Below are 12110 nucleotides of genomic sequence, written 5' to 3'. Positions count from 1 at the left end.
AATAAAGATAGCTGGGTCTGATATTTGGTCAGATGGCTGGAGGTAAATTCGCCTGGTGTTCTTCACCTCTTCTGTGCTCACTAATTTCAATGAACAGCTTTCAAAATCAAACAAAACTACCCATACTCTCTCACACACACACAACTGATCTTGCCCTTACATGCCAGTAAATTGTGTTTAATTTAATTTCTTTTTTCAATCACTACTTACTAAAATTTATATTATAAATGTAATAATGAATGAATTATTAATCTATAATGTGCAGCGCTATGCAAAACGACCATGCACTAGATCTCATAAAATTTCCGTGAGCACGCTAATTCTTTAAAAAATTATTCTTTAAAGCTTAGTGAGGTGCAGAACAACGCCCAGCTGAGATGGGCGATCTTACTCTCGACACGTGGGCAGAGACGAGGTATCCTCAATGGAAGACCAGCTGACACGCAGAAAAACTGGAAGGCAACCACACACTCAACACACGGGCAACTAACAGATACACGAGACAGGACCAACTAGGCAGAGAGAGTGAGGTTAGTACTCAACATCAAACAGCAATCTAGCAAAGATACTGAGAACACGTCATGCTTAAGAAGGGAGTGAATTAGGGGAGAACAGGTGTTGCTCGGCACGCTAATCAGTGGCATGATCAGCGTTCTCCTGGGAACAACCAGTGTTCCCATGGAAACACCGAATCATGCATGACGGCCACGCCTGCAAGACATGAGGGAGAGAAAATGACAAAACATAAAAAACCCCGACAAACTCACCGAAGCCGTGACACCCTTACTCCAAAACCTAACTCTAACCCCTAATCCTAACCTTAACACTACCCTTACTCCTAAACCTACCCGTACCTCAACCTCAGTAGCAGCAAATGTGGGAATTTTGTAGAACAACATGTAGTTATACAGTAAATACATAGTCTTGTATGTATTTAATGTTAGTACATAGTAATTAAGGCCACCTAATATAAAGTGTGACCAAATTATTAATAATACTTATAGTACATTCCCTATAATTTAACGGAGAGCACATCCAAATCCTGACAATAATAACATTTTCTAAGCATATAAAAGGATCATGTCCATATTTCTGTTATTCTAATTCATTGCATTCAGTCCATTAGCACTACCAACTTCTTATGAATGTGCTGTCTTTGTTTATTTCACTGGTGCTTGACAGGGAATGGACTATATAATAGGGTGCTGATGGTGCAATAACCAGAGAAAAACCTCCGAATTAAATTCACTTGCATTTTATGGACCTACAGCTGAAATAGTCTTCATAAAATCTTTGTTTGTATTCTGCTGAAGAAAGAAATTCATGCACATCTGCGATGGCATGAGGGTGAGTAAATGATGAGAGAATTTTTGGGTGAACTATTCCTTTAATCTTATTATTCATTACATCCATGTACTTTAACCAAAAGCCTATGTAGTCCATTTGTTTTATATTTGATTTGATTTAGATTTGAATATATCCTAAAAGTTTTGCAGTTTTCTGAGCAGCATTCATTCCAGAATCATGCTGAATAATTTTTCACTATACAGGGGTAGTTGACAAATAAGATTCCATGAACTTTTATTTTCAAAATCAAGATTTTAGGTTAAATTTTACATTAATATAGAAGGGAAAGTGTGCATCTCAGTTGCTGTGACTGGTCACCATTTAACCAATTTTGTTTGTGCTTTTAGCAGTTTACTTAAATAAGAATTAAATTTGAGATGAAGAATTTGTGTATATAATGGCTTCTTGGTTCTTTAGATTCTTGAGTTGGAATTTCACAGGGTTGGCCATTGATGACCTTTGATTTGGTCCACCTTGACATATATGACAAGAAGGGGAAAAAATACAACAACAATAATAAAATAATTTGCCATTAACACAGCTCTTCATTGCATTAATTTAGCAGACTGCAGAGTAATGTTTTTATATATTATGAAATCATAAAGGAGGCAGGGAAACTTTTATATTTAATATAATACAGTTTGATATAATACAAGTTTACTTTTGGCCCACAGCCCTCAGTCAAGTTTGATTTTTGGCCCTTCGTAGGAAAACGTTAGGGCACCTCTGGTTTAATGTGAATTTTTATGAGTAGCATTAATTTCTGATTTGTTCGAAACTATATGATATTCAGACTTAGGTTAGCTCAGCATGGCTGTCATGGCTGAATGTATAAATCATTGGGATCTTTGACCTCGTTCTGACACTAAGCACTTCTCTCCCAGCATGTGCTTGTTCTGCTCAAGAGCTTCCCTCTACAGCCTGAACAGCTTCATACATATTTAATACCTCAGCCCAAGTTGTACACAAAGCCCATCACATACACACTCACAAACATGCATTTAATGAGAACACACCTGCACTGATGACCCTTGTCATACCATCAGGGATATGAGACACAGACAGGACATTGTGAGGGCAGTTGTGACTTACAGCATTTGGAATACCATGAACTTATGAACTTCCACCGAGGTTTATGTGTGTGAGAGAGGGGTGCTAATGTGAATCTGGTGGAACAACAACACTCTGGCTGTACTGAAACTGTACTTTGTCTGTTGTCTGGGACCTTGAGCGTGGGAAAATTACTGGAGAGAATCCACTATATGTCAGGGAATCACCAACTACCTCACAATACAATAAGCCCACAAATCGCAATACAACAGTTTAAAAAGTTTAAAAAGTCTGATTCCAGATTTAAAATCTAGGTATATGAATCTAATTTAAACCTGGAAATATTTAAAACTTTTGGAATTTGAAAAATTCCACGGGTGACGGAAGCCAGCTGGTACATGATAGCTGTGCAGTGTGTAAACCTCACTCTCCTGGCCTTAAAAGAAGCATTAGCGATGGAGACTAGGGGCCATGGCTTTTCAGCCTCCTTTTTAGTGCGTCTAACTCCCAGGCCAAGATTCACCGGTTCGAATACTGGTGAATAAAACTTTTCGAATAAAAGTTTTGGGATTTTGAAAAATTCCATGCCCTAAAAGTCTATGCCAGCTCGATTGCATGCTGTCATGAAAGCAAAATGGGGAGATGCTAAGAAATTGTAAGTTATGTTGATTATTCCATTCAACTTTTTAATCAAATCGTAAAGGGGTGGTCACACTATACTTCACGCTCCATTCACTCTCATTCAAACACATCCGAATGCAGCACAGCGAAAACGTAAGCTCATGCGAAGAAATGTTGTATGAGGCTTCGTGCCAAAGTTCAAGTTTGGTGAACTCTAAACTGTGAATTCGTACGACAAGAGGATGCACGACCAATAGGAGACCGAAACGTCACACAGTGACCTCTTGGCTACAAGGATACAAATTTCAAAGCTGCAAGATTTATAGTTTCAGGAAAGTGAGTAGACAATATATTTTCACATTTTTAATATAATATTATTTGTTATTTGTGATTCATTATTTACTTACACCAGAAGCCCTCCCGCATGACATCATATCCTGGTTCGTTGCATTGTCCGGAAAAAATCTGTGTGCTCAAAGCCTAGTGTGACAGCCCTTTTATGCTGAAAATATCATTTGTAGTGAAATTGAAACATGTTTCTGATTTAAATGAGAAAAATGCCAATTAAAAGCATTTTCACGAGAGTACTTATAGATTTGAACCCCGCTATACAGCATGATCTCATAACTGGAAAATAAACACCAGCAAAAGCACATGAGATTTGTGTTTCAGCACATGAGTTTCAGTCCCATCCTATTAAAAAAAAAAAAAGAAATAAAAAGAAAAAAAAAAAAAGAATCAAATAAATCAATATCTGATTCTATCTGCACAGCCCTAATCACATCACAACATGCAGGCTCACAAATTCCAGCACACAAACAAACACCAAACACAAAGACTGTCAAACACATGAGAATTATGAGCTCTCATAAAAAATAAAAAAAAAACTTCACTGTCACCATAAAGGTTTGAAAAATATTCAAATAAGAAAGGCAAAACAGAAAAAAAAAAAAAAAAAGAGAGACATTGTTTACCACATTCTTGAAACATAGAGGCGTACACGCTGACAACAAAAATACCTTAAAATCGTATTTGGAGTTGGTTTCGCTAAAGGAAATGTAATGAGGACCTCTTCAGAGAAAAACACACAATTGCTTCGGGTGTGTTGTTTTTCTGTTTATCAACACCTAGCTTTGTTCTGGCTTTTGCATGCATAGTGTAAAACAGTGTCCTAACCAGTTGTGCCACGACGCAACAATTTTCCAGTGCTGAATAGTATGCAAAATGCTGTGTGAAGCTATGCAGATCAGGATTTTGGACCAATTAGACTTTACTGTAGGTGGGGCTTGTGCTTAATTTATAAATTGTAAAGTCCTGGAAACAAGGACCGGTGACAGACCAATCAGGTTTGGCAGGGTCCACGGAACATACAGTATTTGAAAATATATATGAAAGGGTGCATTCAACACTAAACAAACACTTGCATGCATTGCTACTTTTTTACATGTACATGGATATTGCAAGTTATAGACAAACTTATTGTCATACTTGAGCTGTATGAGGTGGGGCATCCACTAAATAGGTGCCGTTCAGGCATTTGTTCAGGCACAAATTAAGCAATGAGCAGGGCTACCCAGTATGACATGACGAAAATAGAAACCAAATGACAAAATATCTTGATCGCAATCACAGCTGGTTAGAAGAAAACCTAAGATAACATGGAAGAGATTTAACTGTTATCAATTTGTCTTGTCTGGTTAGGACAACATGTGTCTGTATTTGAGTGACACACTCTACCTGTCTGACTGGTGGTGATGTTGACAGTGACTCCCTGTTTCGGAGTCGGGCTCAGATCAGACACCCCGTTTACCGCCTCTATGCTGAAGGTATAGTTAGTGTTGGACAGCAGGTCTGTGATCAGCACTTTAGGAATCGAGAGTCCAAACTGCCTGGGAACGAAATGCACACTGCTGCTGCAGGGGCTGCACATCTTGCCATCGCTGGCGCACTTCCTACAGTTGACACTGTAGGTGACGTCCCCTCTCCCGCCGCTGTCTCTCGGAGGACTCCATTCTAAAGTCACAGAGGTGTCATTCAGGGTGGAGATTGGGTTCTCTGGTGCAGACGGAGGCCCTGTGAGAGAGTAAGAGACACATAAAATAAAGACATAAAAATATAAATCACATAATGTAAGAGTGATACAGGGTAGGCTGGGTGATATGGCCAAAAATATTATCAATATATATAGATATGGAGGGAGCGTGTTAAGCCATTATTGGTGCACTCCCATCGTGAAGGTTGTTCCAAAAGGTGGGCATCTCAATTTTACTGCCTCCTAGGATAACTTGGTTTGGCCAAATTCTAAGGCAGCATTGCCTGCTTCACGGAGAAGGCAATCCCAGAATGCATTGCTCAGAAACAAATGGCAGACACACACACACACATACACACACACACCCACATACGTTGGTGCGGCTATCCTTATGAGGACTCTCCATAGCCATGATGATTTTTATACTGTACAGACTATAGATTATATCCCCTAACACTAAGCCTACCCCTAAACCTAACCCTCACAAAAAACTTTCTGCATTTTTACATAAAAAAAAAAATTAAAAAAAAACATCGTTTAGTATAATTTTTTAAGCAATTTTAATTATAGGGACACTAGAAATATCCTCATAAACCACATTTATAGCATAATACCCTTGTAATTACCAGTTTGTAACCTAAAAAAATATGTCCTCGTAACCCCCCCCCACACACACACACACACACACACATAAATACAGTATAGATACACATAGTTCAGTGTAGTTAAAAATTGATTATCATACTTGATTATTGACTATTTGTGTGCTATGTATTTTTATGCTTATCAGAGTATTACACTGTTAGGTTAGCAACATGCTAATGCCAAACTCTATTGAAATCCTTTCAGTTAAAGTCTCCTAAAGTCTGATTTCAGTTCGCTCAATTTGTACAGGGGCCAGAAACCCAGTTTGTGTGTGTATGAATCTACACAAGCAAGGCTGATAAACAACCCCTATTCCTATTCCAACAATTCCTCATTTACTTATTTTTCTGTTTTTGAAAACCAGAAATAGGAAGACCCATACTGTGTAGTACTCTCTCTAAAGTAAGCACACCAACTGAGACAGCAAGGAACAAATAAATATGAAGAAAAAACCTAGAGGTTCTTCTGTGCCGTTTAGCTGCAGCTTTAACGCCGCGTGCTTCCCATATTGCTTTGCTGCAGTACATTAGGAGCAGTGATCATAGCGTTGAATAGTTTTTCTATACAATAAAAGTGAATTATTAACATTTTCCCTGACATCTCGTTATCGTGTTTCACGTAATAAAGAAAGTCATATGGGTTTAGAGCAACATTAGTGCGAGTAAATGTTTTCATTTTTGAGTAAACTATCCCTTTAAAGAAAAACTATTTATGGTGCGCCAAACTTGCTACTGTGCTCAGCTACAGTAACCTACTCTGTTCGGCAGGGTTTTGATATTGATTCACAATTGTACCGATATGAGCATTTAAGATGGGAAGTGGAAAATACAGCCAAAGGAAAGAGAGGAAGACAGGAAGAACATAAAATCTTCCAATGCATAAATTCCACATGGACACAGATTGTTTTTGCAAAGCCTCACTAATCAAACCTGCTCATCTCTATTCTTAGACAGTAAAAGATGTGCTCTCTGCTTATAGGGTTTGAAGAGCTTGGGAGAGTGTTTGAGGATGGAGAGAGAAAAGGAAGTGGAAGAATGAGGGATCAGGTGGAGGAGTGTAAATGCCTGTGTTGATAACATTTCCCCAGATCTACATGCTGGTGGAAAGGGAGTATCCTACTGGGATCCAGATCTCTGAGCAGTTGTGTTTGTGGTCACCTGTGAGTGAAGAAGTCTATATGTTACACCTCCTAAAGATCATCACGACCAATCAGAGATAAAAGAAAATGTGTGCTTTCTGCAGGTCAAAAAGGGGTCAAATCAAGTCTTATCCAACTTGATCAAGCACATATTTCTGTCTTTGCAAAAAAAAAAAAAAAAATATGCCTACCGAGTATCTTTGTCCTGTTTTCCAGTGAAAACATATCCAAACAAATTCACATCATTCTTTTCTTTAAAGATGAAGTGTGTATGTAAGGAAGTCGACTCACTGAAGGAGGCGGGAGAAGGTCAAACATCCAACATAAGACACTTTATTTTCAGCACTTTTCAGTGTAACAAAGACATTTATTACCACTGCTTTTCAGCAGCACGAACACACAAACAGGGTGCTTTTCAGCTCCACATGAACACACAGCTTCATTGGTCTCTCTCTCTCTCCCGGAGTCTCTCCCCGACTGCCGCTCTCATCGTGGCTTTATCTCTCGCTCGTTAAGGCTGCAGTCACCCACAGCTGGGCGAGATAATCCGCTGCAGGTGTCCAACCCGGCCTCGCTCCACACAGTCGCCGCTTGGCCTGCCCTGCTCTCCACAGTGTAATTCTGCTTCAATAGCGGCATTGCAAAATTAATGACCAAACAGTTTCCAAAACATGTTTCCCGACAAGTTTTCCATTGTTATTTATAATTATCTCTGCACTAAACTTAGACAGGAGAAAGTATTTTAACATAAATAAAATTACACACTTCACCTTCAAGTGAGTATAAATTGCAGATGGGATTGGTTGTGAGTTATGGCTGGCATCTCAGTAATCACATTTAATCACATCATTTTATCATTCTGGCACTTGATTTCTATGTGTAAACAGTCTTATATCTCTGCTGTTGCCTCAATTTATTTAATCATTGCATTAGCTGGGCAGGGTGTGTTTATGTGTGTGCATTTTGTAGTGGAAAGTGAGTTTGTGTTAGTGTGTGTGTCATGTACACACACAGTTTTCAACTGCACCTCCCCGGGAGCGCCATAGCATGTCAGGGGAAGTAAAAATTCACCAAGTAAAATTAAAATTTAAATAAATATAATAAATATATATTGTGAAGATAAATTAAAATGAATAGCTTAATAGACCCTAGCTCTATGCCATTAAAATACTGATAAATATCAAGAGCTCTTCATGCATGTCATGCGAGAGCGCATCCATGTACCGGTTGCGCGAACGCAAATCCCTCTGCTTGTACATGGATTTCCACTGCTCTTGTACAAAACTGGACATTCTCCATGAAATCTCCCTGCTCTCACTTACAGAGTGCATGTGCGTGCTCAAAACATGTCCCGTGCAGTTAAAAAAAGTTAAGTAATCCCATTGTTATAAGACAAACATTTATTTTCAATAAAAACAATGCAAAATATGTTTTCATATTATTAATAGAAATATGTATAGCCATTAATCACTCACCAGTGCATGACACATTGCCGAATGAGTCTGTCAGACAAAATGTAAGGTTATTGATCATGACTGGTAAATTGCTCCAACCCCTGATATATGAAGAATTTTGATAATATAACACGCGGTGACAATACCTGATAAAACTTCAAATAAGTGGCCAGAATGTACTGCTGTGGAAGAAAGTTTTTATTTTTATTTATTTATTTACTTATTTTTTAGCATAGGCATCCAGAAACTTATTTATTTTTTACTTGGCTATTGTATAGGCCTATACTGTATTTCTTTCTTTCTTTCTTTCTTTCTTTCTTTCTTTCTTTCTCTTTTGTGATGTGACAGCCCCCTGCACCCAACACACACTTGCATATAGGCAATGACTCACTCTATGAGTCATAAATAAATAAGAATATAAGAATAAATCTATAAGAATAAATAAGAAAAGAGCCTCTTGCCAAACACTTATAAACAATCTGTCAATGCATTCATCCATCTATTAATTTATTCATCAGTTTATCCATCCATCTGTCTATCTACCAAATCATCTATGCATAATGGCATCCACATATCCAGTCATCTGACTTTTCATCCATTCATGCATCCATCCATTCAGCCATACACCCACCCATCCATGCATCATTGAATCCATCCATACTTTCAACTTTCCATCAGTTCAGCCATACATAGTTCCATCCATTCATCTATCCATGCATCCAACTTTTTATCAGTTCATCCATCCGTCCATCTATCCATTCACTTACACATTCACCCACCCACTCACTCACCCACCCACTCACCCACCTACCCACCCACCCACATATGCATAATTGCATCCACCTATCTATTCATCCCTCTTTCCATCCAGTTCATCCATGCATCTCTTTATCCATTAATACAACCTTCATGCATTTATCCATCTAGCACAGTTTTTCTTTTTTTAATGTAGTGTTGTTGATCACTCACTTGTGCACGCCATTGACCGCGGGTCCATGTCGGCTCGGTAAAATCCCTTTTCGCAGGAGCACTCGGACACCTTCTCCTGATGGGAATAACTGTGCGGAGGACACTTGGTGCAGTATGTATCCAACGAAGAGGCCTTGTAGGTGCCTAGCCTACAGGCTGCAAAACAGAAACACACAAAAGACACAAAGGTTATATACACACCTACACAGCAGAGCACAGCAAGAAAAAGAAAAAAGAACAAGTCAAACCAGCTTAAGATAGTCAAGCTAGCTTTTGAATCATTGATGGTCTACCAGGTTGACCATCAACTCTAACCAGGTTGATCAAGATTGTCTACCAGCTGATCAATCATAGACCAGCTAATAACAATAAATGACAAGCTTCAACGAGCTAAAAACCATGAAAAACAAGCTACAATCAGGTTGGTATAGACCTACCATATAGACCAGTCAGTTATTGACCATAAAACACTAAATTATGTAAAATTAGCTACCATCAAGCTGGTCTAGATCAACTATATTGACCAGTTAATGACCATAAACAACCAGTTTTGAACAGCTAAAAACAATGTAAAGCCAGGTACCATCAGGCTGGTCTAGATCAACCATCTAGACCCAGGTAATGACAATAAAGGTTTTTTTTAAACCAGCTAAAAAAACATGGATGGGAGTGCACCAATAATGGCTTAACACGCTCCCTCCATATCTATATATATCGATAATATTTTTGGCTATATCACCCAGCCTACCCTGTAACACTCATATATTATGTGATTTAAAAACATGTAAAATCTGCTACCATCAGGTTGGTTTATATAAAAAATCTAAACCAGCTAATGACCATAAAGGACCAGCTTCGACCAGCTGAAAAAAAAAAAAAAACATTTAAACCATCTACCATTAGGTTGGTTTTGATCAACCATGTAGACAAGCTACTGATCATTGACAACCAGCTTTGCCCAACTACAGACTATATAAACCCAGCTACCATCGGGCTGGTCTAGATCAACCATCTACACCAGCTAATGACTGTGAACAACCATCTTCGATCAGATAAAAACCATGTAAAATCAGCTACCATCAGGTTAGTTAGATCAAGCATCTAGACCAGCTAATGACAATAAACAACCAGCTTCGACCAGCAATAAACCATGTAAAATCAGCTACCATCATAAAAGAGTTCTCGCTGGATTTTTCCTTAGGGAATATAATCTCAAATGTATCAGTCTCAATTTTTCGTTCTGTTTAACCATCTTTGTGTTCTCTCTCATTTTTACTTTGTCTGAACTTAAATACATATCCCTTTATCATTTTATGGGATGTTACAACATCCCGTGTTCTGTAAAAATGGGTCAGTCAGCATAGACTTAAATAACTAGTGGAGAAAAAAACGAGCCTAAGTGCAGAAATTACAAATAGTTTATTGTAGTGGAATGTCCCTTAAGGACTCCCTTAAGACATTTCCCTTCTTCAGAATACACCACAGATATGTTTACGAATCAAGGCAACACACCCCTCTTCTCAATCTTTGGGCATTATTGAGGGGAGACTACTATCTATCTCTCTCGTTCTGTCTCAGTTTTCATCTATCTCTCATTATTTCTTAACATCTGCCTCTCACATTTATTTGTTTGCCTCAAAGCCTCAACAGATGACCCAATTTCTCTGCCCCTCGGAGGAGCCACACTGAAATACTTGGAGGAATTCAGCCTTTTACCCAATTACAAATGCAAAGTGTTCATACAAACACAAGCCTGAGAGTTGGGCGTGTAGAGGAGTAGGTGAGCATGACTTTAGTACAGTGTTAGCCTCATATTAGCTCAAGGCACCCATAAAAACACAACACAAGGCTTGTGCATATTCTAATGTATGTAAATTTGGAGGCCCACGTGAATGTTAATGAATTGGAAAGGGCATATTTATTTGATTGCCTTGCTGCTCGACACTCATTGAGGGAATGGTGGTGAAGGGGAGGTGGATCGCAATAGTGCATCTCAGGGGTAAAGGCGTAAATTTAAAGCACAGTTAAGGCAAGAGTGCTAGCAATCTGCACCATGAGCAAATTAGACAATCCTGAGGTCAAGCCATCGCGCGTGTCAGAAACGCAATTCAATTGATGGATCAATGCAATGATGAATTTATCCTCGCCTTGATTGCCTGTGTGAGTGGTGAAGGTCACAGATTTAATCAAGGCCCGTAGCTCCCCTGCTCGCCCATAAATCCACACCCAGCGGTCAGCAACGGGCTTAGCCTGCACTGCAATGATCCAGTCTTCACCTCAGTTTCTTTGCATTCTCACACCATTCATTGCTTTCTGTCTTCTCTTCTGATAAACACTGAAACTGCAGACTGTTTGTTACCTTAAATATAAATTAATTGCTTATCAGGGTTTTGAGTATTCCAAACAAATCTGCACATTTTATCAGAAGATCTGGCATATATCATATTATCTTTGACGTATTCAGCAATGTCCGAATAGCAGGGCTCAGGGTCAGTGTAAATTATTTCTACGACTTCCACGCATTGTCAATAATGAATGCCACCTTGGACTTGGAGGTTGAGCAGGCCGAACTCATTCTTGCTTAAAAAAAGCTACACGCAGCCCAACAAATAGCAATGAAAGTCAGTTTAACTTGACATGGCATTTTAAAAATACAGCACTCCTGTGTGAGATGCTATAAAACCAGCGAGACAAGGCACAACCATCAAAGGCTCAAAACTCAAAAAAATGTTGGGTTATATTTTTAACCCAAACACTTGGTTGAGCCTGTTGGGTTATTTTATTGACCTGTTACATGTGACGTCACTGTATGATGGTGCCGCAATGTTTGTGAACATAATTCCATATACCTCCA

General features: G+C 38.8%; 1 protein-coding gene across 1 annotated transcript in view; it reads right to left on the bottom strand.

Moving 5' to 3' along the window:
* The window catches only part of LOC127440514 (ephrin type-A receptor 3-like), a 225783-nt gene that overhangs the window by 82311 nt on the left and 131362 nt on the right, over positions 1-12110 (bottom strand). Inside the window, exons 4-5 of the mRNA XM_051697142.1 lie at positions 9257-9412; positions 4756-5091 (exon numbers count right to left, since the gene is read on the bottom strand). Coding sequence (XP_051553102.1) covers positions 4756-5091; positions 9257-9412 — 492 coding nt within the window. The remainder of the gene's footprint in view (positions 1-4755; positions 5092-9256; positions 9413-12110) is intronic.

This window comes from Myxocyprinus asiaticus, chromosome 5 (genome assembly GCF_019703515.2).
Source record: "Myxocyprinus asiaticus isolate MX2 ecotype Aquarium Trade chromosome 5, UBuf_Myxa_2, whole genome shotgun sequence".
Classification (NCBI taxonomy): Eukaryota; Metazoa; Chordata; class Actinopteri; order Cypriniformes; family Catostomidae; genus Myxocyprinus; species Myxocyprinus asiaticus.
Note: the sequence above shows the minus strand (reverse complement) of the source record. Positions and strands in the feature narration are given on the sequence as shown.